We start from the raw sequence: 27,039 nt of genomic DNA, 5'->3' as shown, positions 1-27,039 counted from the left end.
CTTCCGCACAAACCGGCCAAGTGAGGGAGAATGCCGTGAAACAACACCTATGAGGGTTGCGATTTTCAAAATCCCAAGTCCTGGTCGAGAGTCATCCGCTCACGGAGTGCTTACCATGCTAACTAGAAGCTCAACCGTCTCACGGGCTGGTCTGTTCACATTAGCTCGTCACAAGAAAAGTGGTTCGGATAACCACCGTACTGTTCGCAGACATCCGAGATATCGGAAAACCCGAAGAGAACGAGTCTCATAACATCCCACCGGGAAACGCTCGATACTGGCCACCACGCTGTGGAACCGTTCGATTGGGCGTGACCGTAACGGGATGAACGCACCAGTTGCAAAATGCATTGCGCGAACTTACTCAGTCGCGAGAAAACGAGACTACGTCAGCATTCTAGCACTGAACGAGACGGACCGCGAGACCACAGGATCCAGTTGCGAGGACCCCGAAGTGCCAAAGATCACTTTCCCCGTTCACCGGGCTCGGTAACGGAGGCACGGCTCCCGAGAGCTTCCGGATTGATGCTCCAGAACATCTTGAGCGACGCGAAACGATTGGCCAGTTGCCACCGAAACAGCACCCACTTCATTGAGAGCTCACGTACCATTCATGAAAATGAGAAACAAAGGGAGCAAACCCGGCAACGCATAACCGCAAGGTGCAGACGTGCGGCGCAGCACCAGTGGCGCAATGGATAGCGCGTAGCCCTCCTAAGGCTAAGGTTGTGGGTTCGAGTCCCACCTGGTGTGCACTGGTGTTCTCCTGTTTCCATTAGCGATGTCTACACTGCTCTAGATGACAGCCAATTGCCTTTTCTTCTCGAGACTTCTTCCGCCACAATTCTGACTGGAGAAGAGGAGACGAGCTCACACTCGTTTTGCGCGAGAGACAATGCGGGGGCCTAGGGGAAACGTGAGCACTCGAATCTGCTCGGTTGGGAAAGGGTGCGTGATTCACGCAAGGAAAGCGCGTTTCGCTGCCTACTTTGTTCCGCCACACTGTAGTAGACTGCATAGGTACAATGGCTGGAGGCGTACGAGGTCAGGCCGTACGTGGTGCGATGCGCGGGATGTAGAAAATTTTGAGTGTGTGTCTGGGCAAAGAACACGAGAAGATTCAGAGCCTTAAAAGCAATCTAATGTAGGCACTAGGGGATGTAGACACCCCATCACTGAAGCCAGTCGCCAAACGCTCAGCCCCCACCGGCTGCTTTCCGCTTTCTTTCAAGGTATCGGCGTTTCGCTTCCGAGAGCTTGTCCTCGCCTAGAGGCGCGGCTGCCTGCTCGAGTTTGCGTTGCTTTTCTCTTTTCTTCTGTTGCAGCAGGTCCTCCAGGCGCGCTCTACTCTGTTTTTCGTCCTCTTCTGTCTCCGCAGCTCTTGAGCCGTCTTGCCCCTCTCTCCGCTCTGGGCCTCCGCCCGCCGTCTCCTCCATCCCGCGTCCTCTGCTTCCACTGCTGGTTTCCTCCTCTGTCGCCGCCGACCCCTGCAGAAGACGTCTCTTCTTCTCGCCGAGGTCTGCTTCTCTCTCCGGCTCCGTCTCGCCCACACAAACTCCTCGCACCGCAGCGTCCCTGAGGCCCTGCCCTTCCGGGTCTCCCCGGTCATCCGTCCTCTCCCTCTTCACCTCCTGCTTGACATGCTCTCCGACGCCCTGCGCCACCACTCCGTCCTCGCTTCCTCTCCCGCGAGGGGGTGTGGCTCGGCCTATATTCGGAGTTCGCTCGCCTCCGCCGCTCCGACTGGCGTGACCCGAGCGCAGGAGGTGGGCGTGGAAAGAGGACAAGTCGCTCTGTTTATCGGGAGCATTCTCCCGGTCTCGCCGCTCCTGCTCTTCGAGTTCGAGAGCCAGAAGGCGCCGCTCTTCCAGTCGCTGCTTGTATGCAGAAGTGACGAAAACTTCGTCGTTCTTGTCCCCCGCTCGCTCCTTTTGTAGCTGCCGCTCTTCTGCGATTTCACGCTCCAGGGCGCGCCTCCGGGCACTCACAACCAACTTGGAGATGAAGCGCGAGGCAGGCAGACTCGGAGTTTCCCTTTCCTCTCCCAAGCCACTCGCCTTCTCGCGCCTTTCTCGCGCTGAAAGCGCTCCTTCGACTCCTCTCTGGCTTGCCAGATTCAACCCACAGTTCAGATTCGCTCCGTAAGTGGCGAACGACTTGTCTCCAGACGGACGCGTGCGAGTTGGAGAGAGGCCTGCTTCCGGCTCCGGAAGCGCCTCTGCCTCGTCGCCTTCGCAGCCTGAACGCAAACCCACAGCGAAGTCGGGCAAACGAGAAAATTCGAGAACTGATGCGCTCAGACAAGGAAAGGAGACACGCACAGAGGGGAAGAAGCAGACGCTGAGGTGGAAACAGAAAATCTGACATCACGAGGCGACAGCTCTCAGCAAACGAACACACTCGGGTCCAAAACATCAGACACACAAATGACGAAAAACTGGCACAGAGCTCGCGACAAGGTGGCGCGCGTGGACCAACAGAAAAGGAGACAGTGTGACGAGGAAAAAGAGAACACTGAGCTCCATCAGCGGAGACACGCAACCCAGGGATAGGAGACATTTCGATCCAACGACAGGGGCCCACATGTCAGGAGGGGCAGAGACACTTAGGTCGGAAAAAAGAGACACTAGTCGTCCTTGTGGAAGAGACAGGCGCATATCCGCTTGAAGTAACGACTCTGGCAGATCGCCTTTGAAAGAAGAACGTCTCAAGAGAAGTCCAGTGCAGAAGAAAACCTCAACCCCCTACATTAGATCCCGCAAGTTCTCTCCGCGTCTCTCTCTCTCTCGTTCAACGTCCTTCTTTCCCCTTCTGCCTTCTCTCTCTCCCTTCTTTTCTCCTTCTCTTTCCGCACCTCTCTTTCTTTGCTTTTCTCTCCTCTCGTTCCTCTACTGTGTCTCCCTTCCTGTCTCCCCCTCCCTTTCCTTCTTCGCATGCGGTTCGCGTGGTGTACCTGCACTGTGGCCATCGTTGGAGAGCGGCTCGGTTTGTCCCTGTTCGGCGTCGCGCAGCTCTTCCAGCCCTGTCTTGTATCCAAGGTAGATTCTCGGCGTCTTCTTCGCGCGTTCCTTCGTGACGGCGGAGCTCACCCTTTCGAAAACCTCGTCGTAGGCGAAGACCGTGGAGTCTTCAGCGAGGGCCTTCTGTTGCTGGACTTGGTGCCTTCTGTCCGGTCCTGAGGCGAGACGCACAGACTGCATGACGCCCTTTTTCTCAGCCGCCTTCGCCTCCTCCTCCTCCGCATCCAGAGAAGCCTGGAAAAGCGCAGACACCGAAGAAGCTGAGGCAGCAGGAGCAGCGAAAGAAGACCCCGACGATCCAGACGAGGCAGAAGAGGCTGCATTAGGCGGCGCTGAGGCCTTCTTCAGACTCAAGGAGAAGCCTGCCATGGTGAGAGGAGAACCGGCGTACGTGGAGGAGGACGGAAGAGAGAGAAAAACGGACAAGAGAGAGGGAAGAGACACAGTGAGCAAAGAGAAGAAAAACAGAAGAAGGGAAGAAGGCGGCGGCGAAGACGAGAGAGGCGAAGGCGACGAGGAGCAAGAGACGGAAGAGAAAGGTGAGGAGAATTGACAGGAAAAGAACGAGATGCAAGGCGTAAGAAGGAGGTGGAAAGAGAGTGAGAGGGAAGGAGGTAGAAAGGGAAGGAAAGAGAAGGAGAAAGAAAGCACACGAGAGACGAAACGAATAGGTATGAAAGGGGAAGTGAGGGCGGCGAGAACAACGGAGAGTCCGGAAAGAAGACGGAGGATCGAAGTCCAACAAAGACAGAGAAAGGAGAGACGAAATGAGGGGAGACAAAAGCGAAGAAACCGGTGAGTAAGAAAAAGTTGGAAACAAAGAGATTCAAAAGGAAGAAAAAAGACAAGAAGACAAGGGCGAGATGGGCGAGACGGCGCCCGGCAATGACTCTGGTCTCCTTGCTCGCAGGGGCCCTGTGTCGGACGAGGAGGAAAAAAAGACAACAAGAGAAGGAGAAAAAAATGGAAGACTCTCTCAGATGTGGAAAAGAGAGAAAGAGAAAAAGCGGATACAAAAGCTGGGGATTGCAACCCTGGATATGCACGGACGTTAAGCGGGGCCTTTTTCTTTGCGCCCTCCACCTCAACCGCATGCGCTTCTGTGACGAAGACACCTTCGTCCCGTTTTCTGCTGTCTCCGTGCCTTCTTTCTTCCTCATTTCTTCTTCTCTTTGTCCTTTCATGGGTTAGCTCCTCTCCGTCACCCTCGCTTCGTCTCTCTTCCTCTTTGTGTCGTTCGAACGGTGAAGAGCCAATGCGAAGGAGGGATACAGAACCGTCGATAACGCGGCGTCGGAGCGCGGCGCCGTGCGGCTCTTCTCGTTCCTTGTTTCGCGGACTTGACTGGTGTGTAGACGAAAAAGGCAAGAGATGTTTTCTTTCCAGTCACATTAAACTCTAGACTCTAAACATCTCTTTGGCGCGCGCCCGCTGGCCCCGACCTCTCAATGGGCGCTCTCCGCTCTCTTTCCTTCAGTCTTTCTCGCGCTCTCTTTCTAGGTTCCTCTCTCTCTCTCACCCGTTCCCTTCCCCCCTCTTCTGCTCCCTCGCCAGTGCGCTTTCTCAGTCGCTTTTCCTCTCCGTTGGTGTGCCTGCGCGGTCTCTGGAGACTGGAGGCTGCGCGGACTGGTCCGTTAATCGAAGACGGCTGTGCTGTCGAGCGCCTCTCCGGGACTTCGAGTAAACGCCATCCACCATTTCGCATAGCCGATAGGCCTTCGCCTCTGCAGACACCTCCGGCGTCGACAAGCGCCCTTTCCATCTCTCACTTTCGTTTCGGGCCTCCACCTGCTGTGTTGTCGAGTTTTCTTCATTCCTCTTTCCCCGCGCTTCTGCTTTCCCCTTGCGTTCTTCTCTCCTAGCTGCTTCTTGCGTCGCTCATGTTTCTCGCTTTCCCCCTCTCTCTGCGCCTGCGGTCTGCCCGCTCCACATCGCGGCAAACTGCCTTCCCTGCACTGCTCACGAACGACCCATACGTAGACAGTGTTCTCTCCTGCTTCCACCCGCTTTACGAGCTTTCCGTCGCAGTCTGATCGCGCCACTCGATCCCCCTCGCGAAGCCGCGTTTCAACCGCCAACCAGTCCAGTCCCACTGCTGCGTCTGCAGAACGTCGACGTCGGGGGAGAAGGCTCTTTGTGTTTCTCAGTTTTTCCATGGCGGACGAGGAAGGCCCAATCCTGCCCTCCACCTGTCCCTCCTCGGTCCGTGTCTCGCGTGATCTCGACCTTTCGATCCCGACCTGTCAAGATGACGGAGTCTCCTCTCTGACGACCGGCACCACACCTCAAGGGCGAACGAGGCGCCGCTGGCTCCTCTCGGCCTCTCTCGACTGCTCCTCCCTCTCCTCTTCTGACTCTTCTTCCTCTTCTGACTCTTCTTCCTCTTCCCGCTGGCCCGCCTCGCCTCCTTCCTTCGCTTCCGTCGTCCGCCCGCGCTTGACCCTGTCGTTTTCCTCGCTTCTCCAGGTTTCCTGGTGCTTCTTTTCGTTTCTCTCTTGCTTCCATGTGCTGGCTGCTCCGCGACAGCAGTGGGGACGCCCAAGCGACCGAAGCTCCTCTTTCTCTCTTCCAAATTCGTCTGCGTCTTCCCCCTCTCTCGCCTCTCTCCTGACCGTTCACAGTCCTGCCCGTTCCGCTTGTCTCCCCCACATCATCTCTTCTCCTCGTTCCCTGTCGTCTTCTCTCTCTTCTTCTCCCTCCTCCTCTCGGTGCGCGTCTCTCTCTGCTTCTTCGTCGTCTCTTTTCTCCGGGCTCTCCTTGCCTTCGTACACGTACCGCTTTTCTTCCTCTTCATCATCTCCTCAAACTTCTTTATCTTTTCTCTCCTCGCCCAGTTCTTTCTCCTCTTTCGTTTCTTCTTCTCTTTCCTCTTATTGCTCTGATCGGCCTGCGTTCGATTCGCGGCCAGTTTCTTCTTCTTCTTCCGTGGGTGTCTTCTGGCCTCGTGCGCCTGGCTCGACCCTCGCGTCTCCTGCGCATTCGCTGCGATCGAAAAACTCTCGCATCTCTGCCTTCTTTGCCTCTGCAGGCGATACGTTCGCGGGAGGAAGGCCAGGAGGACGAGACGCGAAACGCTACAGAGAATGGCGGGGATCTTGTGCGAGCGTCTGGCTCGCTCTCGGCAGATGTCCGCCTCGATCTGTATCCTTTTTTGTCCAAGCTTCTGCTCTTTCGTCTTCACCTCCACTGTCTGCTTCTTCTCTCTGCTCTTCGTCGCTTCGAGCGTCTCCTGCTCTCGCGTCTTCTCCAGCGTTTCCGGCTCTTGTCTCTCCTTCACGTCTCTCCCGCCTGCGAGGCGGCGCGCGCTCGAGCGCCCTCTTCGGTGTGCCCCACCTCTACAAGTGGCTCTGCCGGCATTTTCCTTCGCTGAAGCGGACGCTGCACGAATTCGCGGATTTGTATGTCCCGCCGACCCCTGCGTCTTCTGTTTCACAAACTCGAGAGTCAAAGGACGCGCAGATCGGCGAAACTGAGACGGAGATCGAAGGCCAGAAGCACCCACCGGCCAAATGGAGTCCTGGACGTCCTCCCCAGTCTGTCTCGGCTTCTCCTCTCTCTGCAGAGAGAGCGAGAGATGCTCAGATGGAACTGAGGGCCGCTGTGGAGAGAGCAGTGCAGACGGCTCCGCGGCTAGTTGGGCGCGAGAGACTGCGAAGGCGCAAAGGCCTCGCACAGGCTCTGGCGCCCCAGCCCGGGGGCAGACGCGCAGCCCACGTGGCGGCGATGCAAGAGGTTTTGCGACTGAAGGAGAGAGAACTCGTGGCGACCCATCGAGGAAGGGAAAGACAGGACCCGACCTTGGAGGTCTCGCGAAAAAAAACAGCCGAGAGCAGTCCTGGCGCGCGCGCTTCGGAAGACACTCGCATGCGTTTACCTGCGTCTTCTGACAGCCAAGCTGCTTCGCCTCGAGGCAGCGCAGAAAAGACTGCTGAGAAACCTCTCCCAGCGCCCCTTGCTTCAGATCCACGCGTCTTGGCTTCGTCGACGACTGGCGCTGCTGTCTCTCGTGTCTCCGGAGTGTCTCAGGCTCTTCCTCCGACATTTCCGAGTTCTGCCTCGTCTCCGGCGACTGTTGCTCGTCCAGTGTCTCTGGCTCAGCTGCGCTCGCGCCTGCCTATCGATGCGCTGTTCCTAGATTTCAACGCGATCATCCACCTCTGCAGTCACGGACATCTGCCCTCGACTTTGCCGCCGCCACTCATGCACTGCCAGCCGCTGCTTTTGCAGCGCGTCTGCGCGTACCTCCACCGCCTCGTCTCGCTCGTGAGGCCCCGAAAGTTGCTCGTCCTCACTCTGGACGGCGTCCCTCCGCTTGCCAAAGTGAATCAACAGAGAAGCCGCCGCTTCCGCCAAAGCCGCGACGACCGCCTCGCTGTGAGGCTTGAAGACGAAGAAGACGAAGACGAAGGAGACGGAAGGCAAGGGTGCCGCCGCGCTGCACAGACACCCACACTCGAGACAGACGCGACCCTGAATGCGCAGGAGACGCTGAGGGCCGAGGGCCGAGAAGAAGGCGATGGAGAGGGGGTGAGAAAACTTTGTGGGGAAGCCAGCAGCGACCTGTTCGCTGCGGTTGCGCCGCCCTACTTGGACACAAACTGCATCAGTCCAGGGACGACGTTCATGACCCTTTGCGAACAGACTCTGAAGAAGTTCATTGTACACAAGCTCAGGACGTCTCCCCTCTGGCGGAATCTCCAGTGCGTCTGTCTCAATACGCATTCTGTGCCAGGCGAAGGCGAACACAAACTTCTTCATCTCCTTCGATTCGGCAAGTGGCCTGAGTCAAAGTCCCTCCCGCTCACTCTGCAGGGAGCAGGCCCGCATGCAGGCGATTCAAGATCGTTTTCTCCTTCTTCGCGCGGCTCTGCCCCGTGCGCCCCTGGTGCGGCGTCGCGACGTGGACAGAAGCGAAGTCCCCCAGCAGTTGCCAGTTTGGAGGAGAAGACCGAGAAAGGCGAGAACCCCACGGGCCTCGAAGCGACAGGGCCTGCACACCCGGGAGGACTGCTTCATCCTCGCCCTGAGCCCCCAGGGCTGCACATTCTGTTGCCGGACCGCGAGGAAGAAAGCGAAGCGGAAATGGCAGACTCCAACGGCGCCAGGCCTTCAGTCGCTTCGCCTGCGCCCTCAGTGGTCTCGCTGCAGTCCAACGCCCCTGCAGGCCTCCTGCCGCGTCTGCCTCTCAACAAGGCCCCGGCGGGTGCGCTGCCCCTTTCGCGCCTCGAGCAGAGACAGCGGGAAGCGCATCCGGTGTTTTTGTCTTCGTTCTTGCATGCAAAGTTCTCAAAACGTCGGCCCGCTGAGTCTGGAGGCCCGGGAGAGGCCGAGACACAGACACCTGAGCAGTCGTCTGCGCCGCCGCTTTCGTCGCCTTCGAGCTCGAGCGACGGCGACCTGCCTCCCTCGGCTTCTGCCGAAGAGGCGGAGGGTTTCGACGGAGCCCAGGTCGCTCTGCCGGGGCGCATCTGTCTGTATGGGATGGACGCCGACTTGTTGATGCTTGCGCTGTCTGTACACCGGCCAAACCTGCTGATTCTGCGGGAGCGGCAGGCGAGCTTAGAGCGGACGCGCGCCCAGACGCATGCAGAGGCCGTCGCGAAGGCGCGCGTGAATCCGCACCGCGCGGTGGCGCTCTTCAGCGACCAGGGCTCGCTGGCGCCGCGTGGAGCCCAACGCGCCCGACGAGGCCAGCGGGCGCCCCGGCGAGGCCCCGAGCGCGAGGAGACAGAGGCTCCAGATCCTCAGGCGGCGCTCCTGGTACCCAAACGCCACGATTTTTTGCAGTACACCCCGCGCGACTTCGAAGTCGTTGACGTCGATGTAATGCGCAGCGAACTATTGTCGGGCCTTCGGCGCGGCATTGCAGATGCAGACGGCTTCTCTTCGCCGTTTTCGGAGACACCAGGACCGTTTCCACCGGGGCGCGGGGAGAAGCCAGAGAGCTCGAAGGGGGCGCAGGCAGTCGAGCCCAAGGCACCGGGAGTTGTCAGTTTTTCTCAAGGCGAAGGCCGCCGAGGGTTTGCGGATCCGCGCTTGCTGGACCCGGAGCGGCTGATCGATGACTTTGTCTTTCTCTCCTTCTTCGTCGGAAACGACTTCTTGCCTGGGCTGCCCCACCTGGACATCTTCCAGGGTGGCTTGGCGACGCTCGTCCGTTCATATACGGCGGCACTGCCTGCGCTCGGCGGATACCTGACTCTGAAGACGAAAATCAACCTCGAGCGGCTCCGGCGACTCTTCCAGATTCTCGCGCTTTACGAAGGCCCCCACTTCCAGAGACACCTCGACCCGGGGCTTCTCCGGAGCATCTCGCGGGCGCAAGCAGGCCTTTCAGGTCACGGCGCGGACGGCACGAGACACGACGACCTGGTGGAAGAGGCGAAGCGCAGAATCAGTCCGCTTCTGAGCCGCGTGTCTAGACAGCCAGCGCAAGAAGTCGACTGCTCTGATCCCCACGCCGTACTCTACTACACCTCGAAGTTTCCTCTTGCGACGCTTCTGGGGCGAGGAGACAGTCGAGCGAAGAGCGGGGCGTCTCCTGCATGCCCGACGTCTCCTTCTGCAGCTCCGTTGGTGCCGAGCCTCGCGCGGGGTCCGTGGGCAGTGCCCTTTGCGAACTTTCGCGCGCAGCTCGCGCTCGACTATGTGACGGGACTGTTTTTTCTCCTGAGGTATTACCATACGTCGAAGCCTTGCTGGTCGTGGTTCTTCCCGCATGAATTCGCGCCGCTCTGCTCCGACCTCGCGCGCCTGGACCCGCAAGCGCTCGCGCGAGCTGTCGCCCTCCCCAGCCTCCGGGAAGACTTCATGTTCTCGCCGTACGCCCAACTGCTCGCCGTGCTCCCGGCCTCCAGCGCCGCTCTTTTGCCTCGGATCTACAGACACCTGCCGCAGACACGCGATGTCGCCGACATGTTTCCAGATACGTTCCCCGTAGACAGCCACCCTTTCCACGCGCTTCGTTTCGACTTCAAAAACATCCTCGAAGGCAAGCAGGGCCGGAGAGCTGGAACCACACACGCTTCGGCAGCGGGACGCAACGAAGCTTCTTCTCTTTTCTTTGAACTGCAGGTTCCTCCTGCTCTGAGGGATTCTGAGCTCCGTGGAAATCAGACCTCTTCGTCTCCGTCGCCCCCTTCCACTTCTTCCCCTTCTTCTCCGGCTTCGCCTTCTGTTTCGGGGCAGTGTATGGACAGCCGAGAGCGAGAAGCCGTGGCGCTTGCCCTTGACGCGCATGCAGATCCTCGCTTTCTCGCGTCCACGCTTTCGGCTGCGTCTGCCGCCTCTCTGCCCTCATGGCTCCATCGACCGATTCTGCCTCCCCTCGACATTCCTCGGCTGCTGGAGGCCGCGCGCGCGGCAGGCAAAGAGGCGCGGGAGGAGAGGACTGAAGACGGCGCAGGTGGACAGACAGCGGAGAAAGGCCGAAAAGCGGAGACGGAAACGAACTCGGGAGTCGACTCTCGTGGTCGCGCTCCCGAGACACAAATCATCTTCTCCCTGTGCAAAGAGCACGGACAAGTTATCGCTGAGAAGCGAAACGAACGCGCAAAAGAGTCAAAGCAGAAGCCAGCACAGAGAGAACTTGCAGAGGAAAGGGAACAACCCGAGAGAGACCAAGAGAGAGAACAGGCGCAGGAAAGGGCAGCAAGACGGCAGGGGAGAGAAGAGCAGTGCGAATCTGGGGAAGGCGAAGCGGACGACGACGATGTGCATGCAGAGAAGGCAGCAAAGTCGAAGTTCGAAGAAGACCCCTTGAGAACTCTTTGGACTCTCCAGGATGTGCTGCGAAACCGCGTCGGTAAGCCAGTCATGTTCTCGCCGCCGTCGACGAGTGTCTTCTCAGGAGAGAAGCGGCGCGGGAGATCAACTGGGGGCGGGTCGCGGGGGAAGCGCGTGTCTGAAAGCAACGCAGGCAAGGTCCCGGGGAAGAGCGAAAAAGGCGCAGAGAGGGGAAGCCGCTCGACAGGTTTCTTCGGACGAGAGCGACGAGGCGTGAACAGGAGAGCTGAGCCGAAGAAGGTGTCAACGCGCAAGACAGAAGGCGAGAAGGAACGAGCTGGAGACTCCGTCGACGGAGACAGAAGGGCCAAAACCGGACAGGGTCGGACGACACAGACGACTGGGGCGCAGAAAGACAAGAATCTGAGGGAGCCGCGATGCGAGGAAGTCTTTTCAGAGAGGTCAAAAGGAAGCGAAGGCGAAGGAAAAGGAGAGTGTGAGAAAGCCAGCGGGTCTCGCGGTCAGCGGAAGGAGCTGGAACGGAGCGGGCGGCGTCGAAGCCCGAAAAGAAAAGCCCCAAAGATCGACGAGAAAAGAAAAGCCCCAAAGAGCGGCGAGAAAAGAAAAGCCCCAAAGAGCGACGAGGAAAGCAGGGGAAAAGTGGCGTTTTCAGGGGGCAAGGGGCAGGAAAGTCAGTGAGGAAAAAGGGAGAGGAAACGACACTTACAACAGACATATCTTTACATGTAAAACGGCATCTGCGCATGTCTCCACTCGTGTAGGGAGTCTTATAAGAGCGTATAGGTGTGAGCATATCACCGATTATGCAACGCATTTCCATCCCACATACACCAACGTTTCTGTCTCCGTGGGCGATTGCCTGGGAAGGACGAGTAAATAAATGTACACCTGGTACAGCTGCAGGAACTCCGCACTTGAGTCTTGCCTTTTCTCCTTTCTGAATCACGCAGAGAATAGAGGCCTGTTCACGGCCAATGCTTTAAACAGAAAACACGAATGGGCATCTGGACTGTTGGATGCTTTTGAACGACGACTGCTTCGCGTGCTTCGACCCAAATCTGCCTGAGGGGCTCTCCAGACTGAGCATGGCCTCTTGTGCTTCCCCAGTTTCCTTTTCCATTTCAGCGCCTATTTGTCCGGAAACTCCTCGCTTCTCTCGTGTGTGTCTCGCGGTCGCCACGAGGGTTTAGCAGTTCATCTTAGAAAGAAGAGAAAAAGTCGCGCCAAGACACTGCCCTTTTCAGATGCAGTGCCTTTTAACTCCGCATGATTTGCTAGAAGTTACGTTTCAGGTGCGCTGTGAAGTCTCGTTGCGAACCGGTTGACAGGACAAGTTTCGTTCCGAGTGTGATAGTACCACAAGTTCACAGACGGACTTGCAAGAACATCGATCTCCTCAAATTTGATAGACGCTTTTCAACATTCGTCACTGATAAGAAACATCTTACGGTATACGGGTGACTCTACCCCATCGTCCTCCTGCATGTATATTTTTAATGAGGACGACGTGGAGAGACGAGGGAACGCTGGCGAGAGAGTCTCTTCTTTCAGAAAGGATTCGATTCAACACTTTCCTCTAAGGCCATTTCGACAGTCGCTCTCGGGGTAAGACGCGGGCAGGTAGGCCACCTCGGAGTCGATTCGAACTCGATGGACTGTGTTTGAAAGACGCTTTTCTACACAGTTGTGAAGGGACTAACGAATTTGTTTCACAAACGCTCTTCGGAATCATAGGAAAGGAAGTGACGTCTTCAGCAAAGCCCCACGGACACACCTGGAATAGGAGCTCCCAACTCTGTACTGCCAAATCCGTCTATTTACTTCCAAGTAAAACGTAAAAAAACGCTTTAATAAAAACTCTCCGTCTTTTCCATCAAGCCAGCACGATACGCGAAGAAATGCGGGTGCCGAAAAAGTGGAGCCTCTCGCAGTTTCGTATATGCATACATATATACATAAACGCATACATGTAGATGAACGGAGGACCATACACACATCGGTGCTGTTTCGAGTCCTTGCGGAACACAAGCATGGAGAAGAACTGAAACGAAGAGCAAAAGGAGGCTTCTTCTGCTAGAGACCTCGGAAACGCCTGTGTGGCGCTTGCAGGCGTCGTTGTCTCTCCCCAGGCCAAGGGAGAACGGGTGGCTACTCCCGTTTGATTTAGACAGCCACTGAAAGCTGCTGTGCTTGCCATGGAGAGAGTTGCACAGGAGGCGAGTGTCGCGTACTAAGGGGTTGGCTGGATATTCTCGCGCGAGTGCCTTTCCGTTGGTCCGCATACTCTCTATGCCTGACGTGTCTGACAGAGTCACCTCGTTTGTTTACACAAAGTCGAATGCGTTAAACTCGCAATGAAGGGCGGGAAACCCAAACCCCGATGAGACAGCCGAAACAATGGATCAAGGAAAGGCACTTGAATGCGAAAAGAGGGAAAATGCGAGCAGGTGTGGGACAACAGGAAAAAACGGCTCTGCATGTAGGCGCCAGATCTGTACGTACACCGTAGATGCACAGTGGAAGATGCGACCAACTCTCAAAAGCTGCTTCCATATATTTCTGATTTACCTTCGTTTTCTCCTGTTAGTGTTTCCTGTGCGTATTCTTTAACGTGTTCTACAGCAGAGAAAAGAGAACGAGAACAGACGAAAGGGAGCTAGCGGACATGCTTCGCGCTCAGTGTGCCGACTCTCGAGACCAGCTCATTTGTTCCTGAATTCTGTTGCATGCGTGATGTCTCGGTGCCGATGATTCTGATTCGTGCGGTCTTCTGTACCTTCCTCGCTGAGAAAGCACTTTCTCGAAAAGAGCCGACATCCTCAGCGCCACGAGCATTCGCTTCTCGTTCTGGCCTGCGTTTCCCGCAGCTCCCTCAAACACACCTTTACCGAAAAAGCAAAAGACTGCATGCGAAAAGCTTGTTCGTTTTCACAATTGACAATTGTACACAGGCACAAATGTGCAGAAGTACGGAAGTCTAAAAGTGTCTCCCAAGGTGAAGAGGAGAACGCACCCGAGCGCAGGCGTCAGCTCTCGTGGTCGCCTAGGATCGCCGGAGGATCCTAACCGAGGGAAAAACAAATACAAGATTGCGGGGCCTGTAGAAACAGCATTACAGCTGAACGAGACGAGACACAGAGGGAGAGGCGAGGAGATCATCAAAGCACCTCAGCAGCCACAGGACGTCAACCGAAGTTTTCTCGGCCTTCTGAGGAAAGCGGCGTCCGAGATCTTTTCTCTCCAAACCGAGTTCCTGCGCACTCGGGAGACTTAATTCTTTCTGAAGACGCGCGGACTTCACAAGCAGCATTCGCAATTCCCTCAACGCGAACGGAGCAGCGAGACGGAAAAGAGACTCCAGACTCGAGCTCGCGCGCAACTCTCCACTCACAGAAGAAGGCGAAGGAGGCGAGAACGGATAATGAGAAGAAGAGAAGGATTTGAGGTCCGGTGTGAGAGAGGGAGAGAGAGAAAAAAGAAGAGAAGAAGGGAGGTGAATGCGAAGAAAGAGTTTTTCTCTTCGTTTGAGGAGGAGCGCCGCATCTTGCTGGCCATACGAGAGGGCGAGGGCCGTCGCTGGGGGAAGGGCGAGGGCACAGAGCGACGGTGGTAAGAGAGAAGGACGCTGACTGGGCGCATGCAGAAGCAGCGACTGCCAGTGCGGAAGGTTCGGGGAGAAGTGGAACGAGAAGAAACTCCGGATGCCGAGAAACGCGCGAGGAATAATTTGAAGGACAGACGGAAAAAGGCCGCTCTCTTCTGGAGAAACTGCTAACTGAAGATTCACACTTTCCTCCTCTTCCCACCCAAGACACGAGTCTAGAAAGGCGCCAGGAAACGAAGAAGAAGACGAAGAAGAGGAGACAAAACGTGAGGAAGAAGAGCGCTGTCGTGAGCGCGTCTCTTCAGTCACTCTCTCAGCTCTCTGTTGGTCCATTAGCCATCGAATTCCCGCATCGGAGGTGTACAGACACTCCGGTTCTCGCAGTTTCGTTTCTCGCGAGATTTCTTCGTCGGCCCCGTCACCCGTGACGGGAAAGCGGCTTCTCTTCGCAGCTTCTTCAAACGTCCTCGCGCCTTCTTTCCCTTTTTCTTTCTCGCAAACGCCGTCGAGAACTGGGTCAAGTAGCAGAACGGCCAGGTGTGGGGCTGTCGCGAAAAGCGCGAAAGCGACGAGCAGGTGCACGACGCGCTGTACAGACACCCGGTGGACACTGACGCTGCAGACGACGCCGTGGAGGATTTCGAGCTGTTCGGGCCAGGGCAGAGAAGCTGCAATGAAGGCAAAGGAAACCAGCTCGCGGTCGACGAAGTCACGACGACACGGCAGAGAGAGCTCCTCGGTCTCGAGACTCGCGAAGCCGGAAGCTGCTTCCCCTCTCTCCCCAGAAGAAGGCGACACAGGAGAAGCTGCAGAGGAAAGAGGCGAAAGATGTTGTGGAGGGAGAAGAAGTTGGTCTCGCAGTCGATGCAGGTGGCTAGTAGGCAGGACGCGTTTGAGGATGAGGTATCCGAGAACGAGGACAGGGAGGTGAGAGACGCCCTCGATGCAGTCTGCGTGGAAGGGGCTTTGCGCGTCGTTCACCTCAGACTTTCCCTTCTTTCTACGCGTCTTCTTCGCCACGAGGAGAACCTCGAGCGCCTCGGCCAAGTGCGCCAGGACGGGAAAGGGGACCATCCCCCGCCTCCCGACGGCGCCACACTTCGTGGCTTCGGGTGTAGGTACACTGCATGGAGCTGCCGCGTTTCCGGCAGGTTGCGCGAGGACCGGGTCGAGCGAAAGGCGAGGCAGAAGCCACTGCCCGAGAAGCTGTTCAATTTGCCGAAGGCTTTCGTCTTGTTCCTCTTCTGCGAGAAAGCCTGAGAGGGCGACTCTGTCGCTGCTTCCCCCGCCCGCGACGGCCGCGGCGTCACGACAGTCCAAAAACGCGAGCAGGACGCGCTTCAGGGCGAAGAGAGCCGCGCACCACAGCTTCGGGGCCCGCTGGGGGCCTTCGAGCCCGCGCGTGAAAATGTGGGCGAGAAGAGAAACCGCCTCGCTTCTCGGCAGCGCCTCCAGAAGCGAAGGCAACTCCGCGAGGAAGACAAATTTGACAGCTCGAGACATAGGAGCCTTCCTGTGCAGTGAGGAAGCCAAAGACGAAGAACAAGGTGGAGAAGGTGTGTGTGTTCTCGCGAGATTCCGAACGGCGCTTGGGGCTTCGGGGTTAAGACAGAGACTGGAGGGTCGAGCGTCTTGTTTGTCGGCGTCTCGCGGTTGTTCTCCCGGAATCTTTCTTTCTCGATCCTCTCTCTGGCCTCTCTTTTCCTCGCCTGCGTTCTCCGCGAAGAACATTGCATAAGCCCACGAGCAGCTAACCTGCGCAAGCAGCGGCGCGTTACATGCGTGCGCACCGCAAACGCGCAAGAGGGCAATCTGCAGCCCCCAGAGTGCCTCGACCTCCTCTTCATCGCGTCTATCATCTCCGGACGCATCCTCCGATCTCCCGCGACCCTCTGCCTTCTCAAGCCTCTCTACCCTTTCTGTCTCCTCTTCGAGTTCTTCGTCTCCTCTACGAGTGTTTCTTTCATCTCTGCATGAGGCGTCTGTGCAGCGCTGTCCTGGACGCCGCGACTGCCGAGCTTCCCTCGTCTTCTTTTCGACCTCTCGGGGCTTCAACAGCTCCTCCAGGCGTGCGGCTGCCAGCCACCAGAGTCGGTCCAGCGGCGCATGCAGTCCGAGGTCGGGGAGCGACGGGCGAACGGCCGCCAAGGCCTCCAAGAGCGCCACGAGGTGCGCGAGCTGCAGGTAGTCGGTCCGCGTTTGTGGTGGGCACACAGCCGCCGACGAAGCCAGAGGAAAAGCAGAAGACGCGGAAGACGAATCCGAAGAAGGAAACGAAGGAAACGCAAACGCGAAGGGTTGTACAGTACATTCAGCGACTTCCGAACTCGAGGAGGGCCTCGAAGCCTGTCGGGCAGGAAGGAAGCGCGGAAGACACGAGGCGCGGGCCGCCCGGAGAACCTCGTCGACGGCAAACCGCAGGAGAGACTGTTCTGGCAGCACCTGGTGCGCCCTCCCATGCACGCCACCTCGCGCCGACGCCCTCAGCTGTACATACAGCTGACAGAGCACGAAGGTGCCTTCGGGATCTGCGGTGCGCGGAGTCGCTTGGACGCCGCTTTGGAGTCTCACGAGCGGTGCAGCAGACGCCTCGAGCTGCTCGAGGAACTGCGCGATTGCAGACGGAATGCCTTCCTCTCCTCTCTCGCCCCAGCCGTCGTCTGCGGCGTCCTCTGTCGCGTCTTCTGTCGAGTTGTATGCCTCGTCCTCAGTCAGAACTCGAGAAGATGAGTCTGCGCCTGGCGGCGCAGAGGGGTCTTGCGACGCAGAGTGCGGGTGTGTCTTCTCGGTCGCCTCCCCTGCCTCTCTCTGCAGCCGCGCATGCAGTCGTCGGAGGAACATCCCAACTGCGTGAAACGGCCGCCCGTCCGCAGACGCGAGGTCCTCTGCAAAGGTACACGGCTGTCCACTCTTTCCCGGGCTGCCGAGCGGCGTATGTACCCCCGCGAGAGCGGCGACGGCGAGTGCACGGGCGCCGCGGTCCGCCACGGAGCTCGAGGAGGCGAGCCAGGCGACAAGCAAGTCGTGGAGTCGAAGCAAGGCTTCGCACATTCTAGAAGACGAACCCGCGTTTTGTTCGCCACGGAGAGAAGACGACCGCGAAGAGACGGGGGAGGATGTGCGCATGTGGCGAGCCAAGAAGCCTGAGAGAGACCAGACAAGGTGGGCGACCGCGAACCAACAGACGGCGGAGACGGCATCGGAGGCCGACGCGAGGAACGAAGCGAGAGAAGAGAGGAAGTCGCAGACTCGTCGAAGACTCAAAACGCCGCTCTCGAGCAACGCAGGCACCAGCGTTGAGAGAGGCAGCAGCGCGAGAGAGACTGGCGCGTCACGCGAGGACGCAGAGGACGAGAAGGAAGAAAAGGAAGAAGTCGTGAGGGGTGAGGGATTCTCTCCTTTGTTCTTCTGGAGTCCTGCCCTGTGCTTATGGCAACCAAAGAAAGCAGCTTCCAGCCTCAGCGTGGTATGGTGGAAAAAGGAAAAGAAGACTGTTGGGTCAGGCACATTCTCGTGGAGAAGGCGGGCCACAGAAGCGAGGCCCAGGAACCAGCCGAGAGGAAGCGTCTCCAACGGAAGACTCCAGAGAGCGTCTTCGAGTTCCTCGAGAGCGTTCTGCGACACGCCCTCTGAAGCCACTGCATGCAAATTCGGGTTTGCCGACGAACTCATTTCCTCGCCGGCCTCGCCACCGTCTGGCTCTTCTTCCGCGTCTCCATCCCTTCGTCGCGCCTCCGCCTTCAACGCGCGGATCCGCCGCCGCGCCGCGGCCTCGCCCTCTGCGCAGCTCGCGTGACGCCCCAGGTGTACGTACAGCTGAAGGAGCCGAAGAAGCTCAGCCTTGTCTGTCGGGTGCGCCCGCGCATCCGCAGCTGCGGCAACGAACACAGTGCCTTGGGTCGCCGCGGAGGACGACTCGCGAAGAAGGAAGCAGCACATCGGGAAAAAATCTGGGACCGTTATCGACGCCCCGTGGAGACTTGAGAGCGCCAACAGACACCCCGAGACAATCCTAAAAGTTGCACAACGCAAAAAACAAGAAAAAGAACAGCTCGCAGGTCTCCAAAGTGAACCTTCATCACACAGCAAACGACCAATGCGCGTGCGTGCGCATATACTGCCTGTACATATATATATATATATATATATATCCAATACAATAAAAACATATATATATATATATATATATATAGGTATACCTGAGTGATATTGTGCAGCATATCTCTGCCCACACACATGGATTTGTGAGTATTCGGATGAAAGAATCCACCTAGATAACAGCACGTATGAATGTGTATGCGTCTGCAGGTAGCGCGTTCAGAGGCGTCCAAGAACGATACGTTTTCGCAACCGCATTCGCGAGGACGAGAACTCTAATGCACTCGGCAATCCCCACCGGGGTTATCTGTTAGATTGTCATTCTCGCTATGGTTTGTTTGCTTCGGTTTTCTTTTCGTTTGGTTTCTGTGTTGCTAACAAGGGCGGGTGCGAAGGCCTTGAAGGCCGCTGCTACCTCTGAGGACTCACCAGTCAGGCGTCTCTCGGGTGTCTCCGACGGCGTCGACGAAGAGACACCGCTGGAGTGTCTGTACAGCTCGCGGCGCCAAGGCGGGGTGGACGAGCGCGAGGGAAGCGAGAAAGGAGGAGAAGGCGGCGAACTGAGGAGGCCGTTGCTGAGTCAACCTCGAAGAAGAATTCAGAAGACAAGGTGCTATCGCTTCAAAAAGACTCTCAAGCTCTCGCGTGCATGTGCGATTCTTCCCGCCCGACAGCCGACCGTCGCGCGAAAACATCAACCGACTCTCGCTGCTCGGAAGAGACTCCATGTATCTGAGAAAAGCACAGACAACAGGAGCGACGACGAAGGGCAAATGAGGAGGGTTGAAAAGGAGCCGAACGTGCAGAGATGCTAAAACGATCGGAACATGAACGACCAGTCGATACGAAACAGCTGTACCCCCAGTTACATAAATCAGAGCAGAACGTGTCTACAGCATTCCTGATAAACCTACGCATTGATAGAGACAGAGACGCATATGCACTAGCGTAGAGAGGATGAGCCCGAGCGACACACACAGACTGGGAGATATTCACATACAGCCTATATACATGCTTGTACACAGAGACAGAAGAAAACAAGAAGACAGACTTGTGCACAAATAGTTTGACAGACGAGACCAGATTGCGGGCAACGAACAGCTGGAGAAACCTGCTGCAAGGCTCTCACGCTGGCTAGCTGCCAACAAGTCGCCTCCAAGGCAAAAGCGAGTCGTTGCCATCAAAACGTTTTTGCATGCATTTCGTTCACGGATTTGTCCCGCCTCCGCTGTGTCCCCTGGAGCTCGTACTTTGTTAACTGTCTCCAAGAGGCCTCTCGACATTCAATTACATCATACGAAAGTGCTGTCGTCTTTAACCGCTACTGCTGCGACCGTTTATGATGAGGGTATCCTTTACGACGAAATTGCGGCGACTTCATGCAGGACACGTTCCTCCAATTCCACGCAAAATCTGGACTCGCTTGTGATGCGTGGAGCTGCTGCAGTACAATGCGTATCAACAATAATGCAGATAGTCCAGAGCGCTCCGCAAGTTCTGCGGAGTCTGGGTCATTCGAGGAAAAGCGAAACGTCTTATCGCTCGCAGAACTAGAGCTGCGAAAGAAGAAACAGAGACCCCTAGAGCTGTGTGATGTTCACACGTGGAACGGGAACCACAGGCCATTCTCGGTCTCCGATGGAGAGGACTTGCACAGGAAGAAACGGCGCTGTGCGATTTAGAGATGTAGAACAGGGGACAATGAGTCTCGGTGGCATCCAATTCAACGTGAGGAAAGAGAACAAAGATTCTCACTCGATCAAGAGTTCCCGCCAGAGTCGCGGGAAGAGCGGAAGAAGGAGAGGGTGTTGGAGGCGACTGGTTGAGGCGGCGGCTTTGATCTGAGCGAGGAAAGCGGCGCGCTGGCGATCGGCCAAGAGCCTTTCTGTCGCAGCTCCGGAACCTGCAACATTTCACATAGAAAACTCAAAGGTCTCTTGTGTTAGCGCAGACCGGAAGGAGACGACGCACGATCGCCGGGTGGAAGAAGCGAAGACGCTACGTCTCCACTTTTCTAAAGTCGATGCGGGAGGAAACCAGTTCGGGGTGTATAAAAATAAATATATGTGAGTGCTCGAAAATACAACTCCTAAAAAAATTAAAAAACCGGAAACCAACAACGAAGGAAGCACCGCAAAGTCTGAAAATGACGTCCAGCTGCCTACGGCTTCGGCGTCTGTGCGGGTGCGAAAGCCGCAAAAGGAGAGAAGGGGATGCAATCTACAGAAGACAGGACGTTAGAACCTGTGATAGATGACTACACAATGAGTGTACCAAGTGATGAGAAGAGGAGAAAATGATGGCGACGAAGAAAGAAGTACAAAAAGGTGGAGAAGAAGAGGGAGGAGACGAAAGAGAAAGAAGAAAGAGAAAGCATTTTCTTCTGACCTTTTTTCCGTGGATCGGTTTTGTGTTCTTCGAGAAGAACCATGGAAATGATTGCGTTCTCCCCGTCCACATTTCCTGCTCCGCCTCTGTCTCCTCGTTCTTCCTCGCCGCAGTCGCCGCTCGCTTCTCTTCTCTTCCCGTCCCCTCTGACAACTTCCTCGCCCTGGATGATGCCGCCTCCGGCCCTGTCGGCGGTCGATGGCGAGGGTCTGCTGCCTCTCGCCGCGGCTCTTTCGCGTTTCTCGTGGAGCATGCGCAGAATTCTCAGCATGCACCGACTTCTCCCGCTTGCGTGCGTAGCACCCTCCGCTCGGCGTCGACCCAAGAGGCCTCGTTCCTTTTGCATCGCCGCGGCCAGGGCGAGAGCCGCCCCGCGCACTGAGGCGAGCGAAAGCGGGAGGAGCAAAAGCGACGCGAGGCCGGACGGCGTGAGGAAGCGACAAGTCGAGAGCGAAGCTTCCAGTGGAAGCCCAGTCGTCTGCTTCTCCGTCTGGCGACCTCGCTGAGTGAAGCAGGGAGTGCTCGCCGCCAGCGCCTGCGGAGGGGAAGGGCGCCACCTCTCGAGGGGGACGGACGCGCCGCCAGGGGTCTCCACTTTCTGCTCCGAGAAGCGCGAAGACGAAGCTGAAAGCGGCGCTTCCTCTCGCGCAGGAACGGCGACAGGTTGGCCTTCTGCGTCGTACAAAGCAGGCACAACGAGGCTCGCTCCCAGAAAAGAGACACTCCGCGCCCGCGCGCATGCACCCAGCTGACAGATTTCCTCAAGGAGACCCAGAACCTCAAGCACCTTCGCCTCCTCCTCCCCAGAAAGTGAAGCGACTCTCACATCGGAGGACGAAGAAGAGGCAGAAGAAGACGGATCGGCGGAAGCGTGGAGGAGACACACGATGTAGGCCCGGAGGAAGCACGCAACTGCGCGTGTGATTTCAGGAGGTTGTTGAAAGAGATTCAAGAGATTTTTTTTCTCGAGGATTCGCTTCACTTTGCCCGGACAGAGCACGCCCGCAAGACAAAACAGCGAAAGGAGGTCGACGGCCTGGGCGCGGATCGCCGCAGTCTCGGCCTCGAGAGCTAGCTGGATCTGCGGCAGTGCATGCTGAAGGAGAGGCGCCGCGGCTCCGGTGCAAGCAAAGCCGGAACTCCCTCGCGTGATGTCTTGAACAGCCAGCAGCATTGCGCGACTCACAGCTCGCTGCCCCGCATCTGCAGTCGCGGGCTCCTCGCACGCAGAAGACAGCGAAGACAGAGACGCGAAAGCAGAAGACGCGCGAGAAGGAGTCCGCGCAGGCGGCGCAGAGCAGAACGTGAAGAGAGGGAACAGGGCAGACGACTCGGGAGAAAGGAGCAGTTTCGACGGAGACAGTTCACCGACGACAAAGAGTCGAGTCAAGAGCGGATGGAGAAGACACGCGCGGAGCGCCGGCGTGAAGAGAGAGGGGTCGAGCGGCGCCCATGTGAGACACGAGGAGCTCCGTTCTAGAACTCGAGACGGGGAGATTCCAGAAGAGAAGGAATTCTCATGCGATGCGGGAGGAGATCCGCTGTATCCGGAGATATCCAAGAGAGCTCTGTACGCAGGCGGCACCAGGTACTTGTCCGCTGGGAGCGCCGCGAGAACGTGACCCGTCAGAGCAACGACTGCCACTTGCTGCACTCGCCACAGAGCCGCCAGCGCATGCATGCGCCTCTCGGCTTCCGCAGCTCTGCCCCCAGGCCCTGCTGTCTCTACAGACGCCTTGGGGAAGCCTGAAAACAATTCCCCTCTCTCTACGCCGCCTTGGTCGCTTCCTTCGCAGGCCCAGGACGCACGAGCGGCCGCACCAAGGAAGTGGGAGAACCGGGCAGCGGAGACAGCTGCACAGGAGCACAGCGCAGAACGGATCGACTCTTCTTCCAGAAGAATGCTCGCGCTCTCGAATGGCCCCCTCACAGCCTCCAGCGTTCCTCTCGGCTGTCTCTCTTCCGCCATGCCCGCAGAGCCCGCTGCAGGTCTCTGTGGAGTCTCCCTCGTACTCCCCTCGCCTCGCCAATCTCGATGTGCCCTCTCCACGACTGTTCTTCGCTGCGTCGTTCCTTGTCTCGCTTCGCTCTCTGTCGCCTGTCTGTCTGCCTTCCGTCTCTCTGTCTCGTGAGTCTCTGTCTGCTGTTGCTGCTCTGTGTTTTCGCTCTGAGAGGCTGGGAGAGATGCGAGCGACAGCGCCCTGAGGGAGGCGAGGAGAGGCAGCAGAGGGAGGTGCGCGGCGGCGAAGTGGAGGACCGGCAGGGCGCGCTGCGCCTCCAAAGGCTGCGCCTGCAGGGTGGCCAGGAGGCCCTTGCATGCATGCGCCCTATGTTGGGGAAACTCCGACAGCAGGAGAACAGAGAGAAGAAGAGAGACGAGGCCGTGGTCGCGCGCAAACACCAGCGGAGACAGACCCTTGGAGAAGGCGTCCCCGGAAAAAAAGGAACCCAGAAACAAGTGCGCCTGTGAGTCTCCACCTTGGACCGAACCAGCAGAATCCAAACAATGAGAATCCAAACAATGAGAAGAAGACGAAGAGTGAGAAGAAGACGAAGAATGAGAAGAAGACGAAGACTTCGAAGAAGACGAGTGAAGAGACAGAGGAGACCGGAGAGTTTCTGATTGCGTTGTGAGTTCGACCAAAGGTCTGTCAATGATGTGGAAAAGCCACAGAGCTGCCGTGAGCCAGGGCAAGAGGTGGCTGCCAGCAGCCCGTCCGAGACGCGCCGGCAATCCTTCGAGTGTCGCGACAGCTCTCTCGCAGTTCGCGCCCTCGCCTGTTCGTCGGCTCGCTCCTGGAGCAGAAGACCTGCTGAGCGCCTCTGCTCCAGCTTGGAGACACGCGCGGCTCGCCGACGCAGCTGCCTCGGCGAGCCATGCGACGCGCGACAGGTGCGGGCTGTCTCGGGGGCAGGTCTGTTGGAGACTAAGGAGAGGCACGAGGAGGACGAGGTGCGAAGAGAACAAAGCTTGTTGCTCCGCGCGAACAGGAGACCCTTGACTGTATCCTGTCTCCGCCGAAGCGCCGTCCACTCCGGCGCCGCCTCCTCTGCCTGCAGTTGGTGCACGCGAGGAAGCGTCCCCGTCTCTGACTGTTTGCTCTCGGGCTCCAGAGAGCGAGGCGAGAAGCGAGAGAAGATGCGCGCATGCATGCAGCAACGGCCCGAGTTCCGATTCACTTGGAAACTGCCAGAGAAGCCACCCGACGGAACACGCGAGTAGCCGCGCGCGCCAGACACTCTCTGTTCCTTGCAGAGGGTCCCACGGCGCTCGCTGCGCGACGCTCTCTGGGGACTTTCCGTCTCCTCTCTGCGGGAAAAGACACTCGAGCGGCTGCGCCGCCGACGCCGTTCCCTCCTCTTCAATCCAACTTGCGAACCGACGAAGAATCAGAGTTGCGTCGCGTCCACTCTGGCGCTCGAGGCATGCGCGGTGAAGCAGCGCAAACGCCAGTTGGCTGCCGAGCCCAACCTGCTCGTCGCTCGGGGTGTACGTACACCGCAACTTGAGAACCCGGTGCGCTGCATCCCAGCAAGAGAGGAATCCCGATGGCGGGTCAACGTTGTGCAGTTCTTGAAAGATGAACCGAAGCAAGAGACCTACAGGTTCCTCTTCTACTTCTTTCGCGTTTTCCTGCTTGCTAGCCGTTCGATCTGCTTCTTCGTGCGCTACATTTTGCCCTTTCTTCGAGTCTCCGTCCCTGGCAAAGGGGGGGCCTCCGTTTAACCCCAGGCCAGTCCTCTGATCTCCGCACCTCGCAGGTTTCACAGCCTGAGAAAAAGCATTCGCTTCCCCCGCGGAGGAATGCGCTCGGCGCTCGGCCTCGACACACGCCGCAGCGGCCGCCAGGAGCCGCTCGATCGCGAGGGCCCGGGATCGCGTCTCGGGAGCTCCACAGACGAGCAGGGCGTCCCGAAGGAGGGGAAGGACCAAGTGTAGGAGAACGTCGCTTCGAAAGGTTTTCGGAGAGAAGCGCAATGAAGAAAAGAAGTCGCAAGCGCGAACAATGCCCTTCTCTTCAGATTTTGCGTACCCTTGTCTCCCCGGCGCATCTTGGTGCGCCATGCAGCTCGAGCCCGCAAGCCTCCCTTCGTCAGCTTCTCTCTCGGCCTGTGCCTGTTTGCCAGGTGAGGAACTGTGGGAGTATCGGGGGAGAGAGTCAGACGAAGGAAGGGGGAAGAGCGGCAGATCTCCGGTTTCGCATGCAGTGGGCGCCGCGTTCTCGGAGGCGCAGCAGGCGAGGAGAACGTCACTGAGAGGCTCGAGGATGGAGAGACCGACATGGCTATCGAAGGCAGCGAGGCGCTGCAGCGTTTTCGATAAAAGAGCAGAGGCCTCTGAAAGAGTCACACAAGACGGCAGAGAGCACTGGAGCTCTCCTTCGGTCTCTCCTTGGCTCGGAGAGAGAGACGAGGAAGCAGCGTTGAGAGAAGAAGAACGCGTGGAAGAAGAAGCCCCGGCGAAGCGGGGAGCTCCGACGCGGCCCGCGAGAGCCTCCTGAAGGAGGGAGGCGAAGAGTAGTCTTTGAAGACCTTCGGGGAGAATTGAGGTCAAATCCACACGAACGGGAAACTCGGTTGGCTTCGGAGAAGAAGCCAGTGCAGTCCTGTTTCTCTCAAGAGCAGCTGCACTCGCGAGAATCTCGTCCGTGACGCGATGGAGGTCAAGGAGGCCCGCAGCTACGAGTTGGACGAGGGCGCTGAGCGCCGCGGCTCTCACGGCGGCAAAACCGGCCGGAACGGAGGCGCACGCCACACCCGGGTCGAGGACCGAGCTGACGAGGGGAGGAAAGGCGCTGAAAAGGACGTCGCTCCGAGGAGATTGAGAGGAAAGCGAAGAGAGAACAGGGACGGCGGTAGGGCCCGCGAGTGTGACCGCTGCGTCGAGAGACGGCAGAAAGGCGACATTCTGGAGGTACGCAGCTCTGCCGGATCCAACGACGCCGCCTTCGCTGCCTGCTTGGGGTGTACAGGCATCCGGCGACAGCGCCTCAGGCCGCTGGGGACGCAGCGTGTGAAAGAGAAGGGCGACGGCCGCCTGGAGATGCGCGGGGAACGCCTGGCTTTCTTTCTCAAGGGCCAGTGTCAGAAGCCGGTGAATCGCCTCCACTTGAAGCGTCGAAAAAGGCAGCGAAAGTCGGCGGAAGATGTCCGTGAGTTGTTTCGCAAAGCGAGACGAACAGGAAGCAAGGAACGGAGCAACTGGAGCAGGAATCGACGAGGAACACAAAGTCCCGCTCGGCGCGGGCCCCCCCTTCGCGCTCCTCATTGCGCGTTCGTCGCCGAGAGCGGACTTGACGGATCCCTAGTCAAGAAACACAACTGATAAGTGTGAGAGACAAAACGACTGTATTCTGAACGAGACAGCGCATGTGCCCGCAGTGAGCCAAAACGGGAAGGGGAAGGCGGTGTTGCTGACGGATTATCTGCATTCCGCCTTCTCTGCAAACAGCGCTTCCCCATAAAAGACTCGCTGCAAGCGCTGTGGCGACAGGCATCGGTTGTCTTTTTGCCGTTTCTTCGCAGGGCATGCACCAGCGCTTACTTGTCTGTCATGCGCCTCGGCTCAGAACAGCCGCGTTAATGGAATGGAGTAGCAAGTGCAGGAAGAGTGAGACGCGGGAGTTTCTGCTCCGCTGGCAACCCTGGAAATCGTGGCTCGGACCAACACCCGCGATTGCATGTGCTGTTCTGTGTTGTCGGGAAAGGTGAGGAAAGAGGAAAGAATGGGTCTGTTGTGTCGCCTCGGGGCAGAGCCAACCGGGTGGAAAAGAGACGACAGAAAGAAGTAAGGGATAGCGAAACATGGCAGTTGGTTAAAAATGAGTCGGGTCGATCATGAACGAGCAGAGGCTTTCACTGTTTCCATACGGCAGCCATATGATGTGCAGCAAAATGCATGCCTACGTGCATGCAAGAGAAAACCCAGTGGACTGAGAGTGCCCGTAGATGAACGAGCAGAGAGGTTGATACCACGGGAGTCTTTGTCAAATCCTTGGCGTGCAAATATGCAGAAACAAAGAAAAAATCCAATATCGCCGACAAACACAGCGCACTTCGAGGCTGCAACATGGTATGAGGTGTGTGTATATGTATGTAATTGTTGTTCGTAAGATTGAGAGTGAACTCTCGAATAAAACAAGCTGCTCCAATGCTTGTCTAAGTCTCAAACAAACCTTTTAC

General features: G+C 57.6%; 3 protein-coding genes and 1 non-coding gene across 4 annotated transcripts; 2 read left to right on the top strand and 2 right to left on the bottom strand.

The window, feature by feature from the left end:
- Positions 1–142: 142 nt before the first annotated feature.
- On the bottom strand, positions 143–3,997 carry TGME49_316490 (hypothetical protein). Its single transcript, XM_002364774.2, has 2 exons — positions 2,954–3,997; positions 143–2,239 (listed from the first exon to the last, which is right to left on the bottom strand). Exons 1-2 carry the CDS (start codon positions 3,387–3,389, stop codon positions 1,197–1,199), a joined length of 1,479 nt encoding a protein of 492 aa, XP_002364815.1. The 5' UTR covers positions 3,390–3,997; the 3' UTR covers positions 143–1,196.
- Positions 681–753, top strand: TGME49_316500. The gene has a single exon. It is a non-coding gene; the product is annotated as a tRNA-Arg (tRNA).
- Positions 3,998–4,206: 209 nt separating the features above from the next.
- On the top strand, positions 4,207–11,738 carry TGME49_316480 (XRN 5'-3' exonuclease N-terminus protein). The gene has a single exon (XM_002364773.2). The coding sequence runs from the start codon at positions 5,175–5,177 to the stop codon at positions 11,442–11,444; it is 6,270 nt and encodes a 2,089-aa protein (XP_002364814.1). The 5' UTR covers positions 4,207–5,174; the 3' UTR covers positions 11,445–11,738.
- A 2,140-nt stretch (positions 11,739–13,878) lies between these two features.
- Positions 13,879–26,125, bottom strand: TGME49_316470 (hypothetical protein; the record flags this gene model as incomplete). Its single annotated transcript, XM_018782905.1, has 4 exons — positions 13,879–18,382; positions 18,898–19,200; positions 20,224–20,371; positions 20,857–26,125. 4 exons carry the CDS (start codon positions 26,123–26,125, stop codon positions 13,879–13,881), a joined length of 10,224 nt encoding a protein of 3,407 aa, XP_018635289.1.
- Between the last annotated feature and the right edge of the window lie 914 nt (positions 26,126–27,039).

This window comes from Toxoplasma gondii, chromosome XI (assembly GCF_000006565.2).
Source record: "Toxoplasma gondii ME49 chromosome XI, whole genome shotgun sequence".
Classification (NCBI taxonomy): Eukaryota; Apicomplexa; class Conoidasida; order Eucoccidiorida; family Sarcocystidae; genus Toxoplasma; species Toxoplasma gondii.
Note: the sequence above shows the minus strand (reverse complement) of the source record. Positions and strands in the feature narration are given on the sequence as shown.